General features: G+C 41.3%; 1 protein-coding gene across 1 annotated transcript; it reads left to right on the forward strand.

Moving 5' to 3' along the window:
* Positions 1–5,315: 5,315 nt before the first annotated feature.
* On the forward strand, positions 5,316–16,094 carry LOC134458304 (protein NLRC3-like). Its single transcript, XM_063210536.1, has 10 exons — positions 5,316–5,337; positions 5,464–5,737; positions 5,968–5,996; positions 6,230–7,889; positions 9,593–9,766; positions 9,886–10,059; positions 12,437–12,610; positions 13,290–13,463; positions 14,157–14,203; positions 14,744–16,094. The coding sequence occupies exons 1-10, from the start codon at positions 5,316–5,318 to the stop codon at positions 15,280–15,282; spliced, it is 3,267 nt and encodes a 1,088-aa protein (XP_063066606.1). The 3' UTR covers positions 15,283–16,094.
* Positions 16,095–16,500: the final 406 nt, after the last annotated feature.

Genomic DNA, 16,500 nt, shown 5'->3' on the forward strand with positions numbered 1-16,500 from the left:
TTCTTATTATCTTATTATCATAGTTCTACCATGGTATGTCATGATTACGACCATGATTGTAATGCAGTAACCATGGTTTTACCACATTTCATGGTGATTCTAAGTACTATCAACCAACCATAATTCTAGTACATTAGCTGTCATAGTTGTAGCCCTTACACAGATTAACCATGGTTTTACTATGAAAACTAATCATGGTTCTACCATGGATTTACCATGGATTATAGTTAATCATAGTTTTTAGTGTAACCATAACAACCATGGTTTGTGACTATGGTTTAACTTATGGGTTAACCCTAGTATACACTTTGCCATAAAGCATGGTTTCCCCTAAACCATATATTTCTTTTTAAAACCATGGTCGCCCATCGCAGAAAGCCTTTTTTTAAAACCATGCTTTTAAAAATCATGATGGGGGTAAGGGATGCATGTAAGTTCGTAATACACTGGACAGAGACGGGATCCCAAATATATTTCTCTTTTATTGTTGTACAAACACGAATCATAAATAAAATGTGCAAAATAGCAAGCACAAGGCACAATTGTGAGTGGAACAAGCGAGAGGGAGAGAGAGAGAGAGAGAGAGAGAGAGAGAGAGAGAGAGAGAGAGAGAGAGAGAGAAACAGCCTGGGGCACCACTGAGATCACTAAACCTGTATGGTTCTTATCTTAATCGTGTGCACACGCAGAAACTTCTTTCTACCACCAGGCTGTCGATGCACTATACAATGTTCCACTGCACTATAAAACAATACACATTACTCTCACTCTCACATCACACTCATACACCCTTAACCTTGACACACTCCAAACTGTTGGAGAGGCTGGCAGTCACAATTTTCCCCAATCCCACATTAACCCCAAATAAACGCATACAATCCAAAAGACAGTAAATTAATCAAAAGCACAGAAACACACAAATAAGGAAACTGAAAAGAAACATAAATAAACAAATGAAGCACTGCACACCTATACAGCCCTGAATAGCAGGGTCTAGCTACACTGGCACACAAGCAGTTAACGACTCATGCAAAGCAGCAAATCTTGCAGAGTAAGCAGCATGCGGAAGCACAGCAAACTAAATAAGCATGCAGTAGCACAGAAAACGAAAAGGAAAACAATAAACATGCAGAAATAAATTAAATGAAAATAATTCACACACAGTACAGAAGGGGTTAAAAGCAGGTTGAGCCACCGAACCGCGCCCTCGGATAGTTACGACATGCACGCTCTGTGCAGGCAAGGCGAGGCAAAAGGGCAAGCGTGGCCAACAAGCGCAATTCCTCCCTGTACCCTGCGAAGCACGGCCAAGCCACAGCACTGCAGGTGCAAAGCAAGGGGAGACTCAAACCCAATTTGTCCCAGGCGAAACAGCAGCCGACAGACCCGTAGGCACACACACACTGGTTCGCTCGTGCCGGAGGGGCCGCTGATGAAGGCTACAATTATAAAAAGTTACCATCAGTAAGGGGTTAGGAAGATAGAAAGTAGATAGAGGAAGGGGGGGGGGGGCAGACAGGTAGTAGACACCTTAGCCACCAGCACAACGCTTTCGAGGATCACCACGCCACACCAACTACTTCCACGAGCAGGCCAACTAATTAAAAGCATCAAAACAGTTCACATTAGGGCGCCGCAATAATGAGAGGGAGCATCTAATCGCAGGAATGGAAGCACAACTCACCCTGTGTCCACACAGCTCCTAGCTCCTTGGAGTCACGTAGCTTATCACTGCCGCTATCCAAATAACGCAAGGCCAGTGGACCCAGCCTCTGATACAGAGGGGACCCAATCAGGGCTCTAAATTAACGTTTTTCATCACTAGCCAAAATTGCTAGTAGATGTTAATCTCACTAGCCAGATACAGTTACTAATGGGTGAAAGTGGCTAGTAAGTTGGTCTTTTCTACCAGCCAAACTGAAATTTCACCAGCATTTGGCCGGTTGGCTGGTGTTAATTTAGAGCCCTGGATACAGTTACATAAGACATGGAGACCCAGCAGTCCAACTGCCGCTATCCAAATAACGCAAGGCCAGTGGACCCAGCCTCTGATACAGAGGGGACCCAGTGGCAAAGCAAGACGACAAGGAGACCCCGGCAGACTAACTAACGCTATCCAAATAACGCAAGGCCAGAGGACCCAACCTCTGATACAGAGGGGACCCTGTTACAGTGAGACATGGAGACCCCGGCAGACTAACTGCCGCTATCCAACCAAAGGAGACCCGGCAGTCCAACTACAGTACCACCATCCAAATGACTCTGGTACAGAGGGGACCCAGTGACGAAGCAAGAGATGGGGACCTGGCAGTCTAACCGCCACTATCCAAACAGTACAATATCAATGGACCCAACCTCCAGTACAGAGGGGACCCAGTTACAGTGACACATGGACACCCGGCAATCCAACTGCCGCTATCCAAATAACGCAAGGTCAGTGGACCCAGCCTCTGGTGCAGAGGGGACCCAGTGGCCAAGCTAGACGACAAGGAGACCGCCGCTATCCACAAAGTACAAGGCCAGCGAACCCAGCCTCTGATACAGAGGGGACCCAGTAGGGGTGGGCGATATGGCAAAAATGTTGTATCACGATTTTTTAACATGAAATCACGATTTCGATATTTTATCACGATCTTCCATCCAAAAAAATAAAAACAACAAAAAAAAACTTTCATACTTGCAATTTGTAATTTGCAGTCAATAAAATGTTAACACACTGATGATACTCTCATAAAGTGTACAATTGGAATAAAATAATGTAAAGAATAAAGTGAAGACAACAACACAAGTGAGAAAACGTCACTCTGATACTGATAATAAACATCCTCAGTGCAAGACGATCTATACGATTTCTCCACTTTGGCAGATTCGAGACGATATTTTACTCAATATCGCGATTCACGATATAATATCGTCATATCGCCCACCCCTAGGACCCAGTGGCCAAGCTAGACGACAAGGAGACCGCCGCTATCCACAAAGTACAAGGCCAGCGAACCCAGCCTCTGATACAGAGGGGACCCAGGGTCACAAGAAAACAAGGAGACCCGGCAGTCCAACTGCCGCTATGCAAGCCAATGTATGTACTATAGAACTGCTGGTGTGTGAGGGCTTTTATCATTGATTAAATCATAAATAAAAAAAATGATTGTTCTACGAATAGCAAATATGTCACCATCTCTCATTGACCTTCATTGTTTTTCATTGTTTTGCTTTCCACGATGACAACGACCCTAAACATACACGTAAGGCCAAAGTTGATTTTCTGAGGAGGTGAGAGTAATTCAGTGATTAAGAATGACACCCGATCTGCGTATCTGAAGAGTTTTGAGGTGACTCATCTGCTCATTTTCACATTATGTTCGATAGACGACAACACTTTTGTCTTGTGAAAATCTGCCCTGTCTGTGTTCATTAAAGGGTCAATCTTTCTTTGGTGCATGAAATTTACTTTTGTACATAAGACTTCATTTGGGAGGGTTGTAGCTTCCATATGAGTGACTTCTGAAGCCAAGTGATTAATTGAAAGTCAGATTATTAGCTGTTATTCCAAACAGATGCAGACGACAAAACTTTTGGAGACGACTGTAGTTAAACCATGGCTGAACTATAGTCAATCAATGGTTAAACCATAGTCGCAAACCATGCTCAAAAAACGTGACAACTATGAGTTGTAACTAAAAACCATGGTTCAGTTGCATAGTAAAACCATGGTCCGTTTTCGTAAGGGTGAAGCTTGATATTCCGAACAATTTCAAAATGCCAACATTGAATATATCCAACAGATTCATGATCATTGAGTTGTCCTAATATTCTAACTAGTTCAATATTCTTGTGCATACATGTAAATAAAAAGTAGGCCTATTCAGTCATCTCTGACTGCTAAGGCATATCCCCGAAACGTGATGCTTCCAGTTCCCCATCATTCCCACCACTTCCGTCGAACAAATTTATAAAATTATATCTTAACAATGCCTTAGAAGCATCAATAAATCCCATAAATATTGTAAAGCCATGCTTTCTGTAGGACTCTTTCTTTCATGGAATATACTATATCCAATTTTTTTAAATTATGTAATATATGTACGATATATACATAATATATATTTAATATATATATATACACACAGATCAATGTCATGCATAGGCTTAAAACCAAACAACTATTGTGAAAACAAAGCTAAAAAATTTAGGCAAATCCATCCACCCAATCAGAAGTTATGGGCCAAACAGAAATTCAGCCATCTTGAACGTGTTGGCCTCCAAAATCTTAAAATTTCATGACCCTACCCTAGAGCAGTAACACAACGAATCTGGAACCAATCCATCCATCCATTCAAACGTTATCTAAAATTCTGCCATCTTGAATTCAGCCATCTTGAAAGTGTTGACCTCCAAAGTCTAATCAGTTCATGAACCTGCCCCAGATAATAGCCGCAACACACTGAATCTGGAACAAATCCATTCCTCTGTTCAAAAGTTACCCAAAGTTCAGCCTCCAAAACCTAATCAATTCATCAACCAACCCTAGAACATTTACACACTGAATCTGGAACAAATCCATCCATCCTTTCAAAAGTTATCACGTTAACACGAAAAATCTTACGCCACGGGGACGTGAATATGGTGGTGACGGCACACACAAAACATTTGCACCGTCTATGCTCTGTGTGTCAGGGATATACGTAACTGTCTTTCAAACTATTTTTTATCTTCCCTTTCAACTTTTAATATAAATAAATCACATCACCTGTTAACTTTTTACTTTTTACTATTAATTTAATTTTTACTTCTGATTTCTAGTGTCAGTTGGCAGAATTAAACTAAAATGGTACAGGCATGGTACAAATGGTATGGTGTCATTATAAAGGTAAATGCATTGACTAAAACAGTCCCATTGCGAGCAAAATAGAGTGTAGCTGTTGAATTTTCACATTGCAAATGTATTATATTACATAATGAGCCTACTTAAAAGGTAGGACTCACAGTTGCCCCCCACCCTGTCAGCCACAATAGTGAATGTTCCACATGGCACATGGCTTTTAAATCACTCCTTACACCTTTTTGGAACTTTTTCAGTTTGTAAAGGACTGTCAATGTTTTTGGTTTTTTTTAATCTACAAAACCCTGGTGCTCTTAACCGGCTCTGTGCAGGATTAATGTTTTTAGGGAAGGTCCTAATGAATGGAACACTATTGTGAAATAGCAAATGGTCTCCATCATGAAATTACATTATCAGCATCTTCCCTTGTTCAGATCCATGAGAAGTGTCCAACAGCAACAGAGCTGATGAAGTCATGGAGGAAGAAGCAAACATGGCCTCTGCATCAAACAAAGGTGTGTAACTATTTAGACTCATGATAAACCAAATCAGTTCAGTTCACAATTGTATTTCCACAACTGCACATTAGCATGGCAACATGGGACATTGGCAATAAAATGTCATAAAAACTTTCTTTCAAGACGTTTCCCGAGATCAGCTGTCTACAGTTCGCCCTGAGCTAATCAAAAGAACAACTGGAGCTGTTCTCAAAGGTCTCTTGGATAAACTTCAAGCCCACAGCCCTCCTGTGATAAATAATGAAGAGGCAGGAGAGATCCTGCAGAGATCCAGTGTGGAGCAGGACCAAGTCAGGTCCCTGGTTGACGTGGTGGTTAAGAAGGGAAACAAAGCATGTGAAATTTTGCTATCGTACCTTAAAGAACTGGACATATATCTCTACCAAGACCTTGACATGTAAGAACAATGTTATTTTGGTGCATTAGTGATGTGTATGTTTGTAAAATACTGTGATCAAATGTCAGCCCGGTACAAGTACATTAAAATATATACTGAATATATTATATGAATAGTATATATAGTATATATACTGTATATACACCTATATATTCTTATGTTATATGTTTTTCATACATGTAGCACATTACATGAGCCTACTGACCTCTTACTTGTTGCATTTCCCCCAGAGCTCCACTCACTGACCAAGGACGAGATGGTGAGCAAATTATAGCTATTTCCTCCCTTGTGTAAATCGTGACATTCAGCATAGCACCTTAGGGAATCCTTCCTGAGGGAAATGCAAGGGAAATTTAGCAAACATTTTAGCAAATCATACTTACTAAATAATATTTTGTATTCATTCACATTGATTAAACAAATTACAACAAGGAACAACCTGCTCTTGTTTTCATGACTGCAATATGCTGCTTCCCTATCCTTTCTCTTTAGGGACAGAGATGTCTTTACTGAAACAAACTGTTCAGTCCATCTTCAGAGAGAAGTTTCTTCTCATAGCTCAAGATCTGGAAACAGGGAAGAAACAAAAACTGCAGGACATCTTCACTGACCTTTGTATCATAGAAGGTCCCAGAGGCGTCAACGATGAACATGAATTGTCAGGAATGCGACCAAGACTGAATGAGACCAGGACCACCTCTACGAACATCAAGACAGTCAAGTTGTCCGATATATTTTCTGACCACTATGTCACGGGAAAACCTGTCAAAAAGGTCTTGACCCTGGGAATAGCAGGATCAGGGAAAACATTTGCCGTGCAAAAGTTTGTTTTGGACTGGGCAGAGGAAACTCAAAACCAAAATATACACCTGGTTTTTGTGCTTCCTTTTAGACAATTAAACATGCACACTGACAAAGATTACAGCCTTTTTGACCTTCTGCAGAAACTGTACCCCGACTGTGAAGAGCTAATCAAAGCCTTTGGAAACAGAAAAGATTTAATTCTTTTCATCTTAGATGGTCTGGATGAGAGCAGACTGGAACTCTTCAAAACGTCCACCAGTGACCCAACGAAAAAAACCTCAATTGCAGAGCTTATTACAAGTCTGATCACAGGTGACCTGCTATCATCTGCACTTATCTGGGTGACATCAAGACCTGCAGCTGCCAACAAAAAACTGCAAGATCGCTTTGACCTTGTGACAGAAATTCAAGGTTTCAGTGAACGCCAAAGAGAGGAGTATTTTGAAAGGGTCATCCCAGGGAGGGCTGAAGAAATCATAGCACACCTGAAATCAAAAAGAAGCCTCTTCATAATGTGCCATATTCCAGTTTTCTGTCATATCACAGCAGTTGTGCTTGGTGGAGATAAAGGAGAGTCGTGCCTCTCCAGCAAGGAGACACAACTGAGCAGGAAAAAGCCAGAACATCATCAAGGGATGCCTAAAACCTTAACGGAAATGTATGCTCGCTACTGTGTTCTTCAAATCAGAAGAATGAATGATAAGTACTTCAAGGAAGAAGACGAGATGTGTGCGGAGGACAAAGGGGCCCTCCTCATTAAACTTGGCAAACTGGCATTCAAATATTTGGAGAAAGACACTCTAATATTTTACAAGAAGGACCTGCATGAATGTGACATTGATGTGGAATCGGGAGCATTGCAGGCAGGACTTTGTACGCAGATCTTCAAAAAGGAAAACGCGGAATGTGGAGAAAGCATGTTCAGTTTTGTACACCTCAGTGTGCAGGAATTCCTGGCAGCGCTTTACATGATCCACATGCATGCAACTGGCCAGACTAATCTCTTCATCACTACTTCCATGCAAAAGTTCAAGTGGTGGTTCAACAAGTCGAGGTTCAACCTCTACAAGGTTTGTCTGAAAAAGGCACTACAGAGTCAGAATGGAAATTTTGATCTTTTTGTGCGCTTCCTTCTTGGACTGGCTCCGTTATTGGAACCAGAAATCAAGCCCCCCCTGGATGCAATTCTACCACATCTGTCAAAGGATGTCAAGGAAATGAGCATCACCAAAACAGTTGATTACATCAAACGGCAGATCAACAAGACAAACTCATCAGCACGGATCATCAACCTATTCCATTGCTTGAATGAGCTTGGGGACAACTCGATGGTTGAAGAGATTGACAGGTAGCCTACTTGATCAAATAAAATGTAAAATTTATTTTAGAATCTATTTTTTATTTTTTACTTAAAGGAGAAATCCAGTGTAAAATGGCTTAAACAGAGTTAAAACATGATGCTGAGGGCTAACTCTGGCCACATACCTTTCCTCCATACATGCGCTGCATTGCGAATTCTATTCATTAGCCAGAATTCCAAGAGCTAGTTGAAATTCAACTTTGGCTAAGGTCCACCCTAAAGTGCTTTTTGACCAATCACAGCGCAGCAAAAGGACGAACACGGACAAACCTCGGATAGTTTTGACAGCGCTCCATTGAACTCAATGCTGAAATTGCATGTTTTCAAGTAGCCTAGGGTTTAGCAAGACATTACGGTCATATTATTATTAAAATATGATTGGAAATTGTGCCTGGGGTATTTGTGACAAAGGTGCAAGTTTCCCCGCGATGTTACAGGAGGTAATCCTCTTTACCTAAAAATTGACTAATATTACGTGCAGTTGAATAGTCTGGCTTGGAGGTCTCGGCATCCTCACTCGACTAGAAAGCGCACGGATCAACAAACATACTTTGTGTGCTCCAATCATGCCACCATCTCACACGTGTAAATTAATGAAGAAACAGCACTAGCAAAGTTAACTGTCAGTCATGTCAGGATTGTTTTGACTAGCAGCTGATGGACGTTATTTTCTTGAGCTACTGAAGACATAAACGCCAAACGTTAATGTTACACATTGATGTGGTACCTTTGAAGATGACAACATCCATCACGTTGGGTGATTTCGTCCAACAACTACAGTTTGACCCAGGGACATATAGGCTACGCGAGTTAGCACCATGGTGCCACTGGTTACAATAGGCTATGCCTATCGATACCAGGGTGAGAATTTGAGATCCCACAACAGCTAAACAACTGTGATGCATGACAGTTCAGGAAATAAAAATTATGAAGAGGAGTGTTTTTTATCTATTAGGAGTGAACAACTGCTGCTATAGGCAGTCACTGCATTAATCACGTTGATATCACAGCATAGAAAGTTTATCTGTCCGACCTAGCAACTGTAACCCAAGAGGGCGGGGCTTAGCCAAAGGCTAATTTGGCTTCTGCTGTGATGGCCCGGCACCGAATTAGATATCGTAATAAATCTCTACTTTCCACCCATTTACGAGGCTCAAAGTTGCTCAGTACTAATGTGTAAAATGCATGTTTTGATTGGTCGAGGTAGTCAGACAGGAGGTCTGTCAAGTCAGGATAAGCAGGACAACACAAAACTGAGCTAACTGGCTAATTTCATATCAATACCAACTGATCCCTGTTTAAACGCGTGACATTCTGAAACAGCACTGGGTTCCCAAAAACCTCATGATCTTTCTTGCAGATTCTTGCAGAATTCAGGCGATAGCCGCTTCGGTTTAACTTAGGTTTGCTTGGCAATAAAAGCTCATATAGACACACGGTTTTCACCCCATAAAAGGGCAAAGTCTCCCCTTTCAAACGAGCCATAACATGTTTCAGTGACCCCGTCACATAATGTGCTGTGACTCTACAAATAACGTCAAAAAAGGGCTTAGAATGCCGGTAGTCTACGACATAATTCCGTAAGCACTGCCGGTATTCAATGGCAAACTAGTCTGTCTGTATGCTGACCAGACTGAAGATATTCTTGTGTATTTTTGCTTACCCAAAGTGTGTGTTCTCTTATAAACTAGATACATGAGCTCATCCGCAGAGAAGAACCTGACACCGGTCCAGTGCTCAGCTCTGGCTTATCTTCTGCTTATGTCAGCTGAGGTCCTGGAGGAGTTTGATCTGAAGAAGTATCTCAGATCAGAGGAAGGGCTGTATAGAATGCTTCCTGTTATTTGCATTTCCCAACAAGTTCTGTGAGTAGTAATTGTTTCATGTGATGGAGCTTTGGCTGCAATTACTGTTTGTCAGGTAAATACTCATTGCTGAATTCTGTATGATTTGTTTACCCAAATTGTGGTGTCTATTTAAACAGGTTAAATCAGTGTCATCTCTCTAAAGAAAGCTGTGTATTGCTGGCATCTACTGTTCAAGGTCTGCATTCCAATCTGCAAAAGCTGGACATGAGTGACAATGACCTGCAGGATGAAGGAGTGGAGCTTCTCTGTGAGGGACTGAAAGCCCCACAATGCAAACTGGTTACACTGAGGTGATGTTGCATAATCCATACTTATGTCAGGGTAGCCTGGCTCTCGAAAGATATTTGTACTGCACATTTCCATCAGGCAGTAGTGAACTCCACTCAAAGTTCTGGCTAAAAGCACTGATTAAATATAAGAACTCTTTTATCCCCAATGCGATAAGAATGCTCAATGACAGATAGACATGCCATGTGAAGGGAGCGCAAAGGTTTTTTTTTTATGTTTTATGTTCTCTATGTTTGTGTGTTTCTTGTGTTCTCTATGTTATGTTGTATGGGTATGTGAGTGAGTACTCTATGTTATGCAGTGATTGTTGAAGCCCAAGACAAATTTCCCCTAAATAAAGTACACTCTAAATGTCAGATTAGACTTCAGCAACTGTGTGCGTCAAAAGTCACTTGGGACGTGGCCAAGAACCAACTTTGCATTCATGCATCTGCGCCCGAGGTATCGTCGCGAGCCACATTTGAAATAGTATTACCTTCCCTACATTGCAAGGACTGCGGTCATTATTAAGCGATGTTGCTTTCTAGCGCAGTTAGCTAAGTATTTTCACTCAAACTGCAAATGCAATGTACTGGTATTGTTATTTGACATACCCAGTCTGTTTTCACGTGCAGAAAATGCAAGCATGTAATTACAGTTGACTCTGCCGATGTGTGTTTACATTCAGTGGAGGAACAGGCTTCGGTAGTAAAACTGCAGGCATTGTGCCACGAGTGTTCAACTGATGCATTGTTTGTTATTTAGCTTGTAGCTTCGCGTATTTACACACATTTACATACAGGGCATTAATATAGGCTAGTTTTCAACACAATACAGCTTTGCTCTCGCAAACTACCGCCATTGCGCCACCACAAGAACAAGGAAGTAGCAAGACGACCAATCATAGCGCCTTTTTGTCTGCGTCCTCCTCATCCGTCCGACGGGTAGTTAGGATTTTTTTCGAGACGCTCGACGACGGGCGCAGAGCCTGTGTGATGGTGCGTGGGGGGCGTGGTCGCGCACAGACAGAGGATGGACGGACGGACAGCCGCAGGGGCGATGCGTCCGAAGCATAAATCTAGCTTTACTAACTCTAACACTAACTCTATTTGGGCAGCTTTTTACTTTGAACCGGACCAATCAGTATAACTGGGAGAGACTTTTACGGGCTTGTCTCAGATGACGGAAGTAACATCGACACAGCTTTAGCTATTCGGCTTGTGTTGATAATAATAAACTCCTGGACTATTTCCAAACTTCCAAATGCTTAGCTTTGTGAGGAGAGACAATGTTTGTACTACTGTAGACGTTTAGTGTCATGACATGTGATTTTTGTGGGGTAAGTTTGGAGATACTGCCAGGGTAGGGCTGCACGATTATGGAAAAAATCATAATCATGATTATTTTGGTCAAAATCATAATCACGATTATTAATCACGATTATTGATTTTTGCAGATTTTTTTGAAAATTATAACAAGATGAAATATAACCAAGAATGAATTACATACGGGATGAGCAAAATAAAATGAATTGTAATAATTATGTAAAGGCAATAGCATGAAACTCAAGTGGACAGATTTCTGGCCAGAAACACCAGCCTGTCAGTATGTTCTGGCTTCAAGGACGCTCTCAAAAGTAGGTCACTATTGCCACGATTAAATCACGATTAAAATCATCAGTTAGATTTCACTAATTTATCACGATCTTGATTATTTCTCGATTAATTGTGCAGCCCTAGCCAGGGCCCATTCGCGCTTGTGTCAAGCTATTCGGAATAACCATACAATAACTATGTAACTCTGCTAATGTTTGCCCAAGCCAGAAAACACTTCAGGTGGACTACTGGATGGATGTCACGGTTCAAATTGCAGCAGGGTGAATCTACTCCAAACCATCGCTTTAACATTTCCCAAAGAGTTCAGAGAGTAAAAATTGACTATTTGCATTAATTGAGTTTTTGCTACATTTATTGGTTTTTAAGTAATAATAATAATAATAATAATAATACATGAGTTTTATATAGCGCTTTTCATGATACTCAAAGTCACACAGACATACAGGGGGAAACAACAGGACAATGAGAGACAACATAGAACAATGACAATAATGGATCAGGGAGGGGGCAGCAGTGGTGATTGGAGGAACTGGGTAAGCAGGCTTAGGTGTTGGAGTTGGTCTGGAAAAGATGGGTCTGGAGATGTTGCTTGAAAGATGACAGTGAGTCAGACTCATGGATGGCCTGGGGAAGGAGTTCCAGAGGGTGGGGGCGGCGATGCAGAAGGCTCTGTCCCCCAGGGTGCGGTACTTTGTCTTGATGGTGGGAGTCCTATGTCTTACTGTGATCATGGCCGAAATGTCCCCTGAATTGTTTACTCAAATTGAGGTTTCTATTTTAACAGGTTAAATCAGTGTCATGTCTCCAAAGCAAGCTGTGGAATGCTGGCATCTGCTCTTCAGGTGTCACATTCCAATCTGCAGAAATTGGACATGAGTGATAATTTGCTTCAGGATGAAGGAGTGGAGCTGCTCTGTGAGGGACTGAAAGTTCCACAATGCAAGCTAGTGAAATTGAGGTCAGTGATAGGACAGTGTTGCATATTGCACATGGGTATGCCACTCTACCAGTTATTTAAATGACACCCCTTTTTCAGTGAAACCACATGTATTGCAGTACACTTGTGTCTACAGTTCAGCTGTGGACAAACTGGACATCATTAGAACATCTGTGGAATATATTGCCTTAATTATTTTTCTTTCTTCTTTAGATAATTTCAAAATTCAATTTCTGTGTTTAAATCCTAAATGTAAATGCAAAACTTCCCGATGTCAGAGCCAGCAGCAAGCTACATGCTGTATTCAAACATACTGTGTGTGTGTGTGTGTGTGTGTGTGTGTGTGTGTGTGTGTGTGTGTGTGTGTGTGTGTGTGTGTGTGTGTGTGTGTGTGTATTTCATCTGGGTACAGCCATTTTGTGGGCCTTATTAAATAATAAACGTGTGTTTGTGTATATTCCGATTCCTGTGGCAGCATCTAAGAAAGAATCCATATAATGGTGCTTAAACCAAAATAAATATGGTATGCCATTTACAACTGAGGTTGAGTGATTCTCTGACAAGAATATACGTACATAGGTAGTGCATAATCAGACTACCAACCATCAATATACACTTCTGTCACACACTGTTTTTGTCCTCTGAATACAGCTGTGTAATGTGTCAACATTTATTTATATGCATCTTCTACCACTTCCAGGCTCTCATTTTGTCTCATCTCAGAGAAGGGTTGTGCATTTCTGGCTGCAGCTCTGACCTCAAACCCATCCCACCTTAAAGAGATGGATCTGAGCTATAATCATCCTGGAGAGGTGGGACTGAAGGTTTTATCTGCTAGACTGGAGGATCCACAATGTAAACTGGAGTTACTGAAGTAGGTGCATTAGGGCACATTACATTTGAATGGGAAATGTTCAGAATATTGATTTGGCTGGCATTACATGGTGTTCCAATGACTAAAACATGGCTTTTGCAAAGTTTTACCAAGTTCTCCTGATACTGAGGGTACAACCCAACACACAAACAATTGAAATGTGAATGAATGGCAATTTTAAGGGTAATTGCCAATATATATATATATAAAGTACTATATTGGACATTTATACAGCAACACATTCTATGGGGTTATCAAAGTAAAATGGGTTTGTTTGGTCTTTGGGGAGCTTTCTCATAATTTAAACATTCAGAATGAAAGAGCCACTGGAAAACTCCCATTGCCAGCATTACACATCTCAGACATGTTACCAAGCAAGAGACAGCCCAACTGGGGACAGCATCAAAATATCTCATTTGGGACAGTGTCTGGGTGTCCCAGGACGGCTTGTGGGTGCCTCTGAACAGAATAATGTTACCCCAGGACAGTGCCTGGGTGTCCCACTCCCGGAACAGTGTATGGGTATGGGCATGATAGCCTGAGAGAGGCTAACATACAGGACACAAGCAACAATACAGTACAGCTGCCTTTCATGCTGTATACGTTGCACAACTATATCTTAAACATCTAATTTTGTCCGGAAAATTAATAAATATTCTCGTAGTAAACATTCTCTTTCTCTATGTATTTAAGTACACAGCACTGTGGAAAGATCAGATTGACAGCAGATGTGAGGAGATGTAAGTCTTCATGTTTCATTCACTTTGTAGCATTGTGTGTGTGTGTGTGTGTGTGTGTGTGTGTGTGTGTGTGTGTGTGTGTGTGTGTGTGTGTGTGTGTGTGTGTGTGTGTGTGTGTGTGTGTGTGTGTGTGTGTGTGTGTGTGAAATCCATGAAAATGAAATCCATTGGTGTTTTAAAAGCTACACAGAAATATGATATTTTTCACACACAAAAATGTAATATCAACCAGATTGCAATTCACTAAATACTCCTGTAAAACAATACCATTGATCTTTTGGGATGTAGCCTACATAAAATTATGTGTGTGTGGCTTACAGATCTCTGGACTCTTTAAACAACAGTGGGGTTAAAAAAGAGCCTTACTGGCGATTCGATTCAATATTGATTTCTTAGGCCAATAAATTGATTATTTGTCTGTATACTTTGTATACTTGTGAATACAAGTGCCACATATATAAGGTGCCACATGTATAACCCAAATAAAGAAGTACAATGTGTGTGTCCTGTCTGACATGACTGTGCTTCTCTTGACTGCAGATGCTTTTGATGTCACTCTGGACCCAAACACAGCACACATGCTTCTCTCTCTCTCTGAAGGAAACAGAAAGGTTACCCGTGTGGGCAAGGAGCAGCCGTATCCTGACCACCCAGACAGATTTGACTCCTTGTCTCAGGTGTTGTGTAGAGAGGGTCTGTCTGGACGCTGCTACTGGGAGGCTGAGTGGAGTGGGGATGATGGGATTCATATAGGTGTGGCCTATAAAAGCATTGAAAGAAAAGGGTATAGTGGTGATGTCATATTGGGACAGAATACCAAGTCCTGGTCACTCCAATGCTCTACTGTCAGTTACTATGTCTGGCACAATAAGAAACGCACTGACATAACTGCCCCCTCCTCCCGCTCCAGCAGAGTAGGAGTGTACCTGGACTGGCCAGCAGGCACTGTGTCCTTCTACAGCGTCTCCTCTGACACACTCACACACCTGCACACGTTCCACTCCACCTTCACTGAGCCCCTCTATCCTGGGTTTTGGGTTTGGGAACGCTCGTCAATGTCCCTTTGTCAGATCACATGATCTCCTCGTGCTAACACACCACATATGCATTCGCACACGCACACGCACACGCACACGCACACACTTATGCACAGCCAGACATGTTTCGCAAAACCCTAAGCATTTGTGTTTTTGGCGTTGCATAATTCCATTGTATAATTCCACATTTTTACAGTACAGTACAGTACTGCAAATCCATTTTTTGTTCATCATGTAACATGAAAGTATGTAGCAAACCTTGCACTGTTACATGTTTTGCACATGTCAGAATGGCTGTACTTTAGTGTATTGGGGTTACCATTTCAACATGAAAATTGAGCGTTGAGCTCATTATGATATTGTCATTATACTGAGTCAATAGACTTCTGCTTTACAGGTGGTCTCTTATTAGACTGGTGTCTCTGATAACAATAGAATACTGTGTAGAATGATGAACAGTACAAATTCATGTAGCCTATAGAATTAATGCTCCTTATCCTCCAAGTATGTTGTGTATTCTGTACTCTGATTACAAATGCATTTTTTTGTGTGATATTAATTCCTGCGGAATTCTGTGCAGTTCTGCAAACTCATAGGCCTGTATATTTTTATGATGTTAAGTCATTAAGTATTCTTGTTACCCTCCAAGTATGTAGTATATACTGTGCTGTCTTACAAATGTATTTTATACACACGTGAAAGGAAAAATGGCTGATATGAAACAATTTTAATGTAATGTGAGTACAGCTGTAAATAAAGTGTTTTGTAATTACACATTTCAACGGAAATTAAATGGATTCGCAATATTATTGCAGCCTACAGTGTTGCTTTCAGAAGAAAACCAATGTAATGTTTAAGAGTCTGTGAGTTCAATGGGCAGGCACGCCAGTTGGGTTGAAGGCTGACGCCTTTAGCCAGAGTGACATACAAAAACAAGGCACCAGTTTCTGTCCCCAGGCCAATTTAGGGTTAGGACGGATTTGAACACGCAACTCTCTGATTTTACGTCCACTTCCCTAACCATTAGGCCAAGGTTGCCGCACAGCACAACTAATCAACCATGGCCTGGAGCTAGGAAACACCTGTTCTAACAGTACAGTAATTAACTGTAATATGACGGCATGTCTCTTTGGATTTCACAGGAACAAACTATGGCAGGATGTCACAGTATGTTACTGTGAAATTAATGCAATTATTAGCCAGTAACTAATTGTGAGCTCACAGTATTTTCTAGAAAACTCACAGTAAGATACAGTTACA

The sequence above is a fragment of the Engraulis encrasicolus genome, chromosome 1 (genome assembly GCF_034702125.1).
Source record: "Engraulis encrasicolus isolate BLACKSEA-1 chromosome 1, IST_EnEncr_1.0, whole genome shotgun sequence".
In the NCBI taxonomy this organism is placed as follows: Eukaryota; Metazoa; Chordata; class Actinopteri; order Clupeiformes; family Engraulidae; genus Engraulis; species Engraulis encrasicolus.